General features: G+C 41.9%; 1 protein-coding gene across 1 annotated transcript; it reads left to right on the top strand.

Moving 5' to 3' along the window:
• The first annotated feature begins 5709 nt into the window (after nt 1–5709).
• Nucleotides 5710–14549, top strand: EMILIN3 (elastin microfibril interfacer 3). Its single transcript, XM_063455981.1, has 4 exons — nt 5710–6712; nt 8081–8203; nt 8767–9029; nt 12195–14549. Exons 1-4 carry the CDS (start codon nt 6525–6527, stop codon nt 13985–13987), a joined length of 2367 nt encoding a protein of 788 aa, XP_063312051.1. The 5' UTR covers nt 5710–6524; the 3' UTR covers nt 13988–14549.
• Nucleotides 14550–14893: the final 344 nt, after the last annotated feature.

Raw genomic sequence — 14893 nt, 5'->3', positions numbered from 1 at the left:
AGCATGGAATGCGTGGCTCTGCAGAGGAGTTGGTGACACCGCCACGACTTGCAGGCAGGCCTGCTGCCACCTCCTCTACTCCTCCTACTCCATCCTCTTCCATAACCTCCTCGGCTGAGTCCTCTTCTGCTGCTGCGTCTTGCTCCACATCAACGGCACCCCCCCAGCTCCCCAGGTACTATTCCACATCCCGGATACGGCAGTGTCACGCAGTCTTGGGGTTGACTTGCCTGAAAGCAGAGAGTCACACCGGACCAGCACTCCTGTCCGCCCTGAACGCACAGGTGGATCAGTGGCTGACTCCGCACCAACTGGAGATCGGCAAAGTGGTTTGTGACAACGGAAGAAATTTGTTGGCGGCATTGAATTTGGGCAAGTTGACACATGTGCCGTGCATGGTACATGTGTGTAATCTGATCGTACAACGCTTTGTGCATAAGTACCCAGGCTTACAGTACGTCCTGAAGCAGGCCAGGAAGGTGTGTGGCCATTTCAGGCATTCCTACACGGCCATGGCGCACTTTTCAGATATCCAGCGGCGAAACAACATGCCAGTGAGGCGCTTGATTTGCAACAGCCCGACACGTTCTAATTCAACACTCCTAATGTTCGACCGCCTGCTCCAACAAGAAAAAGCCGTTAACTACTATTTGTATGACCGGGGTGCTAGGACAGCCTCTGCGGAGCTGGGAATTTTTTTGCCACGTTACTGGACGCTCATGCGCAATGCCTGTAGGCTCATGCGTCCTTTTGAGGAGGTGACAAACCTAGTCAGTCGCACCAAAGGCACCATCAGCGACATCATATCAATTGAAATGTAACGTTATAGGTAGAGATACCCGGTATAGGTAGAGATACACCCAGATAGATGTGGTAATATGCATAGATAAAATAAGAGGTTTTATAATATGCAGATAAATATTCCAATATACACAGAGATACAAGTAATGGTAATATAATATCAGAGACATGTAATAACATACAAAAAGCCAATATAGTAGAATGTCACAAAAGAGACATTAAATGCCTCCTGTACGTTATCTCTCCATATTTTATTGCCACCTGTAAATTTATAATACTCTGCACAGAAATATCATATAATTCACAGACATATCATGTAGAGTGATATAAAATCACCCAGAGATATATACTTGCTTGCAGAGAGATCTAATTCCTTCCAGCGATGTATAATAGTGTGCAGAGAGATATAGTTTCATACAGATAATGTACAGAAATATATAATTTAATCCAGAGAGATACCATTCAGAGTGATATCATATTACCCTGATATATAATAAGATTCAGAGTGATATAATCCAATCCAGAGAGATACCATTTAGTGTGATATCAAATTACACAGAGAGATAGAATAACATTCAGAGTGGTATAATACAATCCAGAGAGATATTATTCAGAGTGTTATAATATGATCCAGAGCTGTCTAATAATATACAGGGTGAATACAATCCAGAGAATGAACATTCACAGTGCTATAATATCATCCAAAGATATATAATAATAACATGACCCGTATTCTCTTTACTGTATATTAAACATAATATTTATATATTTTCTTGTACTTTGAAATGATCACCTGGGATCTTGGCCTATCCCACAAAGCCAAGGTTATGCAAAAATGTTAGCTTGTATAACAACATTTAGACAAATAATAGCATGTACAGTAATGGTTTAAAAGGCGTAACAGCATCGTCGAGCAGAACATTCTTTCATTGACACAAACATTGCAAATTCAAGGTCAATACACAGACACAATAAACTAGGACCTCAATGTGCAGATTTGAAGGGTAATTTAACATCGCCGCTTTTATGCAACCTGTGACCTGTCACCACCGTTTGACCTGATTTATATCAACCCTGCATGGTTTCTTTGCTAACCCAACTCCTCATAGCACCTCTTGCCCTCCCCCTGTTCCCCCCCGAGTATGTGCTGCGCAAAGCAGGACGCAGGGAAAATTCTCTGAGTGTTTTCTTTAAGGTGCTTTAATCACAGGAAATAGCAGGCAGTCTGGGGTTGGAACTTGGGAAGTGGTGCCCCCCTACCCCCCACCCCTGGAGTCGACACCCTCCCCCATAGAATAATCTAAAGTCTACTGAGAAATATGATGTAGTGACAGGACACTCAGAACCTATACGCAAGCATAGTTGCCTGTCACTGCACTTCTGTAACCGCCTTGTGTCCCCTTAAATATTCCAGTAGTGATACGAAAAGCTCTAGCATTGCATTTCCATTCCTTATGTTGTCCCCTAACTATTCAAATATTGATCCACACTTAAAAACACTAATGCTGAATCTCAGTCCTTCCCTGCTGTCCCCCAGCTATCCCAGTACTGGTCCTCACTCAAAAATGCTAACACTGCACTTCAGTTCCTTCTTGCTGCCCCCCAACTATCACAGGACTGGCCGCACACTAAAATTATTGCCATTGCACCTTTAGCCTTCTATGTTGCCCTCAAAAATCCCTGAATTGATACGGCAAAGTTACATCCCTATCCAGAGGTGTATTAAAAGCTTTTTTATCCTTTATTTTATTTTTTTTCAAACGTGAGTGTTTATTTTTTTTTTTTTTCCATACATAGTCGTCTCTTATTGTTTATTAAGAATGGGGTGCATGTGTGGAGATTCTGGGGGGTTGTAATTGCAATCCGGAACCTGAAGACCAGCAGATCCATAATTTTGCAATTCTCATAACCCCATATTTTGTTACATCCGAGATGCCATCCTTCAAACAATCTCCATGTGCTCACTACATCCCAGTCTGGAATCTCAAATCACAGCCGTAATGGACAACACTTCCCAGAATTCTCAGCCATTCACAGATCTGAGACTTCACCAAAGAAATTAGATTTATATCAACTTTGATTACATTGGCTTAGTGGTTTGATTTCACCCATAATAATGAATACATCCCATCATGGCATTTCTATACCCATGCCATTCAGATACTTGTTATACTTTTCTTTATTATTATTATTATAATTTTATCATTTCTATAGCGCCAGCAAATTCCGCTGTACAATGGGATGATTTTTATCACTATAGTAACGATTATAAGTTAGACATATCCACATTGTGAACTCCTATCATTATTAACTCTGGTATTTTTGGCACATATTTTGAGGTCTTGTGTAGTATGCTTATACTAACTTGACACAGATACATCTCTGTTAGTGGCCTTTCATCATACCGTGCAGTCTCTGTGCCTTATTTGTTTACCCCTGCCCTCATTATCCTTGAGGGTCCTTGCTGGGAAATTGGTACCGTTGTTATTTGTTCAGGTGATGAGGACGGAGATGATACTTTGGATCCATCAAAGGGACAGACGTCTGTGTTTGGTGACAGTGAGATGTGGAATTCTGTGTCTGTCCTCTGTGTAGGCAAGTCAGTGCATACCAAAGGACCGTGTCACCACATCACGCCTGGACTCCATAGAGACGTAATTATGGGTGCGTTAATGTGTACTGAAGGATTCCCTGGACTATCCCCAGGGCACGTGCCAACCTAAGTTTACTGGGAATAGGACAACAAGCCGATTGTATAATTCCAACAGAGGATGGAGAGAGCAGGGTGATTAACTAAAGTCCAACAGATTGGCAGATGTCACTTATCAAACCAAATACAACCCGAAAGACTGCTAAAAAGTCAATCCACCTGATATTACAATCATACCACATGATATACAGATAGAAAGAAAATTGTGTCACCTGGTGCCCAAACAATGGGTACTGTCACCTTAAAATATATCACAGTAGACCGCAATGAAGCAACACAGCCTGTCTTTCACCTCAAGGTTCGAACTCTTATGTTATGTGAGGACTTTGGTGGAATGAGCCAGGAAGACATTCCATTGGAGAACACAAAAAAAGAAGTCCAGAACAAACCGTCGGAATCAGAAGCACTAAAGGCTGCCAAAACTAAGCTGCATGGGGATGGAGATAACGGCTATATGTGCCAGTATAAACAAGATATTTGTTGAGTTACAGTCTGAACTATATTAATAATGAAAGAATTGATTGTGCTCCAGATGTGGAACATACACCCAGGTGTACCCGCACAACAAGTGGGGTTTGGACTTGCAGTAGTGACCTTGCCCAGTGTGTGGTCACATTGAGTGCATGGCTGTACAGCAATGAGTGTGGCCAGCAATACATCTATACTAGTGGTTTACTTAAGGTCAGGGCCCCCCTAAAAAGCTGGACCTATCTCTTTCTGTGTAGCCAGGAGTTATGTCACCTGTTGTCCAACTGGCATTTACCAGCACCGTTTCCAGACTCCGTGCCATGACAGATATCTGTGATTCTTCCCCTTTCTAAACTGTTGGACGCTGGCTGGTGCCCACCAGTACCTGTTTATGGCACTCCCAATCAGTCTCACTCTAGCAATGTATGTTCCCATTTGTCACAATTATACATGTGGACATGGCAGCATTGGCACTGTATGCCAACTCTATATAAGCTACCAGTACCATGGCACCCTTCCCTGGCTACAGACCCCGGTGTCCTGCATTGTGCCTAGTTTGTTCTTGCTTTAGACACAGCTACCATTTTTATTCTCTTGACCTCTGGAACCTTTGCTGACTTGATTACTATGATTGTGTATTCCTGGCATTCCGATCATCCTATACCCATCCCTCTGCCCTACCCATCCTACATAACTTGTTGCCTGTACACCATACTTTAGGGTTACGCCATATCCTGACATCCAGGGTCACTCATGGTAGAGTAGGTGGGAAAGTTAACATTTTCCATTAAAATCCCCTCTAGCATTTTTCCACCTGCCTTTTGAGGTTATCATCAGAGCTACGCTATTGTCACCCTGTCATGGTAAATTATATTATCATAGTCACTTATTAGAGGATACCGTCCATTCTATGGAACAGGAGTGGCCAACTCTAGTCACATTCTTTAGCATGGTTAAAAATGACTGGAATTGGAAACCAAAAAAAGTTCTAGGACAGCTGATTACCAGTTTCGGTCATGTACACTGGATCTCATTACTCTTGATACCTGGATAGATCAGCTCTCCATAATTGTGAACAGCACCTTTGGCGGTTGCACGAGTGACCTGTAGTATACCATGGCTTTTCCACTGAGATTTACTAAAATTGGAGAGATTTTTCATCAGTGGCAACCTATACAGCCTATTCATCACTTTGACAACAAGACCTTGAATGAAAATAAGTTTTGGAATCATTTAGTAAACCGGGAATTTTTCTAAAAAATGACTAGGGAATTGCAAATTTTAGACCAAAAACAGTTTGAAGGATATTGGAGTGAGTTTGTTTTTTAAATGTACTATTCTATTGTTCATTCTCTATAATTCCCAGTTTAATACATTTAAAAAAATAAAGTCTGTAACTTTTCACTGGTTATTAAATTTCTTTCCATTCATCGTATCCTTTTCCACAAACCTCCCTGCAAGCACTCAGTGTAAAAAAAATAGTTAAATCTTTTTTAGAAGCATCTGTTTCTCAGTCTAGCTGTGCACGTGTGTGCACTGAGACCGTGTGTGACACGCGGTGCCAGTCTGCAGTCTCCTGTTGCTCCTGGCAGAGTTAATACAGTTTCAGGAAAGGGCAGAGAAAGGAGGTATATTATTCTAATCCCAGTGTCTCCTCCTCTCTCTCCACCCAAATCCACCCCCCCTTTCCAACAGGTCTGGGGTATAGAGGGAGCCGAGAGGAGCTGACAGGGACAGAGGGACAAGGGGTGAGAGAGAGTTGCAGTTTGAAAGTGAGAGCAAGAACAGGACAGGCTGCAAATACACAGAGGGACGTGCATTGACTGAACACTGAGAAACAGCATTGATGGTTAATTGTAAGATGTACTGTAGGTAGGATAAGAGAGAGAAATAGTGCAAAAGAGACTTATTGGAGAGTAAAAGTTACAAGAGGCATCAAATTGCAAGAAAGTAGGAGGAACGGAATAAAGAGAGATGGGAACAGCGTTTAACTAAGAGTAAACTTAGCAAGAGACTGACACACATAGTGACCCAGGGAAATGGTGACAGATAGACACAGTGACAGTCACACACAGTGACACAAACAAAAATAGAGACTCTGTATCTCGCAAAGCCAAGGATACACAGCAGTTGGCGTGTGATGAGAAAGTGACATAAGAGGACACTCTTCAAAAAGAATAAGCTACTGCCTTGCCAAAGATTGTAAAACTGACTGCCCTGGTGAATCGAGAAGCCCAGGTGTTTACGGAGAAAAGGAGACCCCTAAGGGATAACGTACTCCCCACAAGTGTTCAAGCAAAGAAGCGGCAAAAGGAATTTTGGTAAAAAAAAGACACTGATTAGAGCGTGGCGTGGAGTAGCGAGACCCCTCTGGAGAGTCAAAAGTTGAAAAGACCCCCTTCAAGTGTAAACGGAAACAGAAAGACGCCTGGAGTCTACTGACGAGGAGAAAGACCCCCAAGGACTGTACCAGCGACTACGAAGTTAACGGAGCCCCTCACCCCAGCCTGTCCCTGGTGTCCCCCAATTCTCACACGTAACTGGCATGATGAAGGGGGGATACTGTAGCCTCATGATTTTGGTCTGTCTTCTCCAATGGTTAGGAGGGCATCTTTGGTCAGTCGGTGCCAAAGGGACATATTACCCTCCACCACCCGCTGGCAGATTCATTCACAGTTTATACACCTCTAATTCTCATCCTCAACCACAAGGCAAACCCATTGGCAAGCACAGGTAAGGCTGAAACCCTCACTGTATGTAGCGAGACCTTTATGACTTTTCTCTGAACATTCCTATTCCAGATGCCAAGTACTTGGCAGTGCCCATTGAATATAATTAGTGTGGGCAGCGGGTTCCTACGGCATGTTATACACAGACTTGACAGAGCCAGACGAGGGAAATATAAACATGAGCAACAAGTGCTCATTATGAATTGACTTCACAGCATGTCCTTTATTAATGCGTTATTCAGTGTCAATAAATTATACAGGATTTACATAAACTGTGACTGACCTTTCAGCATTGCTATATGGAATAGAGATCATTACTTGGGTTGATTTAGATTTATTGGGGCTGCATGTTTAGAGTAACTGAATAGCCCGTAGATCTGGGATTATCATCATCTTTTTCTTTAGCTGTTGTGGAACTAAAATTCGCATGATGCTCAGCAGCCTGCCTATAAGAAAAGGTAAGCGACCATGGCTGGCTGAGCGTTACATGAGTTGCAGTTGTACAACAACTGAAGAACTAAATATTGACTGCCAGTTGTCTATAGAGTGTTCGACCGAGCTAAACATTCATGTGTTTATATAAAACTTTTAACCCCTTAAGGACACATGACATGTGTGACATGTCATGATTCCCTTTTATTCCAGAAGTTTGGTCCTTAAGGGGTTAAAAAGCAGGCAGTGTTAACTATTCTGTATTACGGTATCAAGCAGTGTGTTCACTTTGTATACAAACACCATACGGTACTTCATATCATTGTGTGGAGCAGCATTTCACTCCCCATCATTGAACATGAACAGGTACACAGAGCCATGTTTGCTTATAGGTGTACAGTGGCAGGTTCAGTTCAGATATATAAAGGGAATCAATGGAGGAGACTATATATAAAAGGGAAAAAACTACCACAACAAGAGGACATCGTTTTAACTTAGAGGGGCAAAGGTTTAAAAATATCAGGAAGTATTACTTTACTGAGAGGGTAGTGGATACATGGAATAGCCTTCCAGCTGAAGTGGTAGAGGTTAACACAGTGAGGGAGTTTAAGCATGCGTGGGATAGGCATAAGGCAATCCTAGATATAAGATAAGGTCATGGACTAATGAAAGTATTTAGAAAATTGGGCAGACTAGATGGGCCTAATGGTTCTTATCTGCCGTCACATTCTATGTTTCTCAGTATTTCTGTACAATGCTGGGGATTATTTATTATAACTATAACCCATCAATAGTGATTGCCCATTGCTTTTTCTGTGTTTTTCTGCCAGTCTGTTCTTTTTAGTATTTGGTGCTTTCTATGCATCTCTCCCCTCTGTCCTCCTAATTCAGCTTCACTTGGGCCCCAATGAATCCCGCCAACACTTTTCTTTTTATTCAGGAATTACTGCATGTACGTTGTGGAGAAGAACATAACGTGCACTATGCAGGATGGGACGGAGCCGTACATCAAGGCTGAGTATCTGAAATGCAGCTGGGGACCCAAGTGTCCGGGGACCGTCGTGTGAGTACCATGATTTGAATTAGTAACAAGTAAAAACTTTTACCCAGATGTGCAGAGTATTCGTCCATTCCCCTGCAGAGTACTTCTTTATTAACGAGAGATACAGAATAATATGCAGAAAGACTCCAAGTGTCGTGCAAGTCATTAACTCATTACTATTGCAACGGCATCAGATCATTAACTCCAATAATAAGATCCAATAACTCATTGCCACCATTATTATTTTATTATTTATATAGCGCCAGCAAACTCCGTGGCGCTGTACAATGGGTAGTACCTCTTAGCCCAGCACTGAAACTGTTAAAAATGGCACAAGCACATTCTCCTGCTCAGTCCTTGCAGTCCTGTGCAGGAAGATTAGGTACCCAATAGAATCCTGATGAATGCTTTCTTTATTCATTTCTTCTAACTGATGTGTTGAGCCTGCTCCCAATAAACACACCAAAGCTAGCAGTCTCTGGCGAGTTGTATTCCTCAGACCTTGAATCATGACGAGTGGGGAGTTCGGGTTTCTCTTTGACCCACTTACTAATGTTTTCCTTACTGCTGTTTTGCATTTAAAGGTACAGAACATTATTCAGACCCAAGTACAAGATTGGGTACAAGGTGGTGACTGAAATGCAGTGGCGTTGCTGTGCAGGACATTCTGGGGATTCGTGCCAAGATGGATTCCCACCTCAATCTGGCTTCATGCCCCCTTACATGGGTCCCAAAGCTGCCCCAAACCAGCGACTCTTCCCTCCTCCCAAGAGCCCACCACAGTATTCCAAACCGCAGGCAGAGACGTTTCCCGATGTTCCAACACAAACCAAGAAATCTGGCTATGGTAAGTAAATGTATTCAAACTGGGATGTTGATTAATAAAAAGGACCTGCATATTTACTGACAAAAAAATTACAAAGTAACTGTGACTTTATTGCAAATTTCGAAGAAAAAAAAGCTAGTCTACATTGGCCTGTGATCTGTTCGGAATGCTTGAGATTTTTATGTAATACTTTTTTATATATTTAATTGTAAAGAGTTACGATTCAATCAAAGATCTAAAAACCTAAGATATCGTGTTAAGGCACAAGTTTGCAAGTAAAAGCTCTTTAAAAAGTAACCACAAAAATGTGTGCGACGCTAAATGGTCTGATGGATGGGTTTCCTCAGAAATACAGCTGCCAATCCTTGGAATGTATTTTATAAACCTTGACTTATTCCCAAGTTGGTAATTGTCTGGAAACTCAGTCGATTTTCCGAGTTATACCCCGTACCCTCTGTTTAGCTTCTAGTATTCACTTAACATTGAATGTGGCACCATTTCCTGAATGCTGATTCTGCCAAGTTCAATGTTAAGTCTAGGAAATAGCTACTGGGCTACATTCCATATTTTCCGATAGTGGCAACTTTTCAGTTGGAGAACTTTATGTGAATGGAAGCTTGCTTGATCACTTAAACATGCCATACGCAGATTTCGCCCCCAATAAACTATAGCAGACTTTCCAATAATTACCTTAAAAAACTGGGTCAAGACACTACCCAATGAACTTGAAGCAGGCTGCTAGCTGTCCTCGTCTCCCTTTTCCCAGTCTGTGCGGGGTGTACTGATAACCTTTTTTTTCCTCCTCTGCTAGGCTTTAGGTCATAATAATATTTTTGTGTATGGATAAACCTCTCATGTTGAACCTCCGTATTTCTCTCCTTTGGCTCAAGACAGTCCCTCGGCATAGAGCAGGGATAGGCAACCTTTGGCACTCCAGATGTTGCGGACTACATCCCCCATAATGCTCTTCCACCAACAATGCGGGCAAAGCATCATGGGAGGTGTAGTCCAAAACATCTGGAGTGCCGAAGGTTGCCTATGCCTGGCAATGAGTAATGTGTGACAACATTCCGCGGGACTCTGGGCCCACTACAGGTCTTTGTTGCAGGTCCAATAACAGTTATTTATTTAAAGTGACAGAGTCGCTTAAAATAAAAAAAATGTCGTACTATGTATATTTCATTTTATTTTTGGAAACTCCCATTTTGTGCCAAACTAATGTGCTAGTTTTGCAGCACATGTTTGAAACATATGTTCTATTCTTTTTTAATGAACTGAGCGTCAAAGTAAAATTATTAAATTATTACATTGTGGAGCATCCGATCATCTTAAGTAGAGAAAGTCCCAGTCCATTTACTAAAATGACATAAAAGTTGGAGAGTAATCATTTTAAAGCTGTCATATTCTTGATTTTATCTAACATAAGATCATACTAACATACTCCACATTAGTCTGTCCTAAATTGTTTGCTGTGTAATGGGCATTGAGTAGAACCCTCAGAAATATTATCAAACGATTGTGACAAAAGTCTACAACCCACTGCTTCAATTTAGAACAGTATGGTCAATTATTTATCATATTATGTGAATTGTGAGGAATAGCAGAGCATGGTTTAGGTCTGTCCCAATTTCCACTTTTTTTTTTTTTTTTTTTTTTGCTTTAAATGGATTCTATAGTGCCAGGAAAACAAAATCATTTTCCTGGCACTATAGTGTTAATAGGTCCCCCCCCCCAACCTCATGGCCCCCCTCCCGCCAGGTTGAAGGGGGAGGAAGGGGTTAAACTCTTACCTTTCCTCCCTCGACGCTGGGGACTCTCCATCGGCTGAATGCGCATGCGCGGCAAGAGCCCCGTGCACATTCAGTCAGTCCATAGGAAAGCATTCTCAATGAAAATCACAGTGCCAGGTCCATCTAGGGTTAACTCTAGCGGCTGTCAATGAGATAGCCACTAGAGGCTGGATTAACCCATATGTAAACATAGCAGTTTCTCAGAAACTGCTATGTTTACAGCAGGCAGTGTTAACCCTAGAGGGACCTGGCACCCAGACCACTTCATTGAGCTGAAGTGGTCTGGGTGCCTATAGTGGTCCTTTAACTGCTTAGTATACATCCTAAGAAGACAGTCACCTGTATTGGCTTTTATAGATGCGGGAATAGGTAATGCGCCAAGCCAGTGGTCCATCATTGTTCCCTTTGCATTTTTGCCATTAGACCATACTTGCCTTTTAACAACTTCTTTTCTCCCACCCCAACTCATGCTATCCCGAGAATATCACAATTGCTACATATTATTATTTTATTTATAAAGCGCCATCAGATTCCGTAGCGCTGTATATATATTATCATGTAAACATATAATTAAGGAATAACAATATGCCATTTACAATTTGAGCCTTTGTGAGCCTATGCTAGAATGGAATTCCAAGATGGTCCTAATAACCTAGTCATTACTCATTAATGGGTTAATGTGACTAAGGGTTTGATTATTATTTTATAGTGTGTTGTGGTTGGTGTAATCGTGTTTAACAGAAGGGAAAAAACAAAATCTTTCATTAAACTATTCAGATATAGGCAACAGACTTTTTTTTAACTTAACTAGATACATTTGTTAAATCATAAACTATTCAGGCCCCTTTCATTGACTCAAAACGTCACTTAATTGCAGTCAAGATAGCCCACCTTTTGGCTGTTGCATCTACTTTCGGCAACCTCTAAATAAAATATGATTCAAATGAACTAAACGTCCTGGCATCAAATCTCCAGTATTATTGACACCGTTTTAATTTAGCTATTTGTAAAAGTCATACTATATTAGTGACTTGGAAACAGTGGTCTCACAATGGCTCAGAATTTAGTAAATATCTTCAATGGACAGAATTGGTAAACCCCTATATCCTAAACCATTGATGGTGTATCTGCTCGATGTGACAATGCATAGCTGATTAAAATTGACATACTTCATGGCCAAGTCAAACTGACAAACATGAACCAATGGCAACAGATATGCCATAATGTTTTTATTTTTTTAGGTACATCATATGCATTTTCATCTGTGATTCAATGTTATGTCATATAGTATTATTATTCCCCAGAAATGTTAGGCACGTAAATAGCAAATAACTAAATAAATAATTGCTGTTGTTTTATGTGTTTCTCAAAGACTTTGTTCTTATTTCCCAACAAGGTCGAAAGTTGTCTCCCGTTTTTGGAGAACGTCTGGAACGAGTGGAAGAAGAGGTCCGTAGACTTTCTCAGTCCTATGATAGCATACAGGGAGTGGTGAACAGCCTAGGGGATTCACTTCGTCTCACCATCCAGGAGGACACAAGCAAGATGATTGGTTCCCTAGTGAGTGGACCAAGTTCCTCATCACATTCTTCAGTTGGATTCGGGGTAATCTCTGATACTCTAGCTGAAGCCCCACACGTAACTGGGGACCTATCAGGTCGAGTGGCTGAGGTCAGTGAAATTCTACGTTCCAAAACAGAGTTGCTGGAGGAGGTGAATGGTATGGTGATGGGACATGAAGCACAGCTACAACACCTACTGGAGGCTGCAAGGCCTTCTCCACTCACTTCTACTGAACTGCTGGAGCAATATCTAGAGGGCAAGTTGGCAGAGTCCCGTGCACAGCTTCTGGATGGACTGGAAGCACGTTTGCAGAAGATCCAAGGTGCTTGTGATGTCAAGGTTGAAGCAGCAAAAAAAGAATGCCAGGATGGAGATTATGCATCGGGGCAGAAAATGCAGCAGGAAATGGATGGGCGTGAAGTAAAGATGAGAGAGGAAATGTCTGAATTAAATGCCAGAGTGCAGGGGCTTAGTGCTCCTGAGGGCTGCTGTGGACGTTTGGATGATCTAAGCAGACGGGTGGATGAACTAGAGCGTGGAATGCGTCAGCTAACAGAAGAGCATCATGCTTTGAGCCAGAGGTTTGATATGGAGTTGACAAGGCTTGTGATGGAGCCTCAAATTAGTGTAAGATTGGAGGAAGTGGAAGGAAGGCTCAATCTCACTGAGGAAGGTATTATGAGGTGCTGTCAAGAGGGAGGAGAGAAAAGTGAGATACTTACAGAATTGGATGGAGTAAGAGTCTCTGTGGATGACAAACTGAGAATCTTGGAAGAGAGACTTCTCACTGCTGTGGGAGAACTAAGCAATGCTTCTACACCATTCTCTGTGGATGGAGCTGTAATGCCACTACTTGAAGCCCAGCTTATAGGTTTAAAGAAGGAAGGTATGGAAGGCTTAGCAGGTTTAGAAAACAGGATTACTGCAGTTGAGGACCTTTGTGCTGCTGGATGTTCAATACCTAATGGAGATTCCCTGCTGGAGATCCACAGTGATCTTGCAAAGTGTCAAGAGCAGAATCGGGATCTCCGATCTCAAATGGGTCACCTCAATAACACTATTGTGGGCATCAAAAGGCAGCTACAAAGACAGCAGGAAGAAGCCTTGCAAGGTGAGATCACACTATTACAGGTCAACCTGCGGAATGTAGGACGTTCTCTGCATGGCCTTGAGGAGACTGTTACTAGGTATGCAGATACTGTCATCCAGGTTAACTCCAGTGCAGAGGAACGAGGGAGCAGGCTAAATGAGGAAATTCATGTAATTCATAATCAAGTGGAAGGGCAGAGCTCCCAAATCCGTTCCGGCAGGGCACAATTGCTTGGACTGCGAGGAGACATGGAAAGGATGAAGGCACGGCTTGCAGGGCAGTTGGGCAGCTGTCAGCACGTAGCTCGGGAACTGCAAGGGGAAGTAGCCCAATTTGAACGAAGAGTTTCACAGGTGGAGAGCACTTGTGGAGGACAGGAGGAAACTTTGTTTAGTTATCTGGACCATGTCAATAGTACTCTGGCAGCCCATGAGCATGGTCTAATAGCGCTTAGACATGACCTGGGTAAAATCACTCAAGAGGTATCAAACTTCCAGCCATCGCCAAGCACTCAATCCACCTCTGGAAGGAAATAGCACTTGAGGCTGAAGGAAGTAAAAGCTGTAATAACTGAGAAAGCTTCAGGAACCAGTGCCTTTTAAGGTGGAGATAAACTTTGAAATACATAAGGCCCAGAGGGCACGCAAGAGATATCCAATGTATAATGGGCATTGATCCTTTGGTTCTGGGGCAGCTATGTGACTATTCCATACCCTGCGTAAAGGCCTGTGGATGTGTCAAAGACAGTGGGAGTGCAGGGAGACATTTGGTGCTTGGGCATTATTAACCTACCAGGGAGATCTGACTTGATTTTTTGAAAAGCAATGCTACATTTAATACACGTGAGACTTTGCAGGCGATTGTATACCGTCTCATCATGGCGTCATGTAGTGTTTTAAACCTACAGCTACCCCTCAGTCCATAGCGCTGTTGCAAATCAGTGATGTTTGGACTCAGCCAGCCTTGGGCTTTTATTTAAACAAGATCAAAAAAAATTCCAAGTTGCCATTCCACGTCTATCTGCCGCAGAGGGATGAGAACAAAATTTTGCAGTAACAGTATTATTTATTGGCATAACCTTGATTTTTTTTTTTTTTTTTTTTTTATAAAAACAAAACAAAAAAAGATAAATGGTTTTTCAACCAAAAGTCAGGGACCACTTGTGATTGGTATTTTAACGATATCCCCACTGGAACAGAGTTGAGTAATCACTAGATCAATGCACTAGACTATTGACATGCCTGAGATTAATTCTTCTTTGATGGATATTACCAAAGAAAAATAATTGCATGCATGTCAACAACGGGCCTATATTATTATATTATAAAACCTTGCTGTAATATAAATTTAGTATAATATTATAGCAAGGTTTTTCATTGATTGTACATTTGCTTTTGTAAAAATCCCTTTTCAGATACGTGCCTGTTCCTTGCTAGGTTTTC

Source organism: Pelobates fuscus, chromosome 5 (assembly GCF_036172605.1).
Source record: "Pelobates fuscus isolate aPelFus1 chromosome 5, aPelFus1.pri, whole genome shotgun sequence".
Classification (NCBI taxonomy): Eukaryota; Metazoa; Chordata; class Amphibia; order Anura; family Pelobatidae; genus Pelobates; species Pelobates fuscus.
The sequence above is the reverse complement of the archived record's forward strand: the minus strand, read 5'-3'. Positions and strand labels throughout refer to the sequence as shown.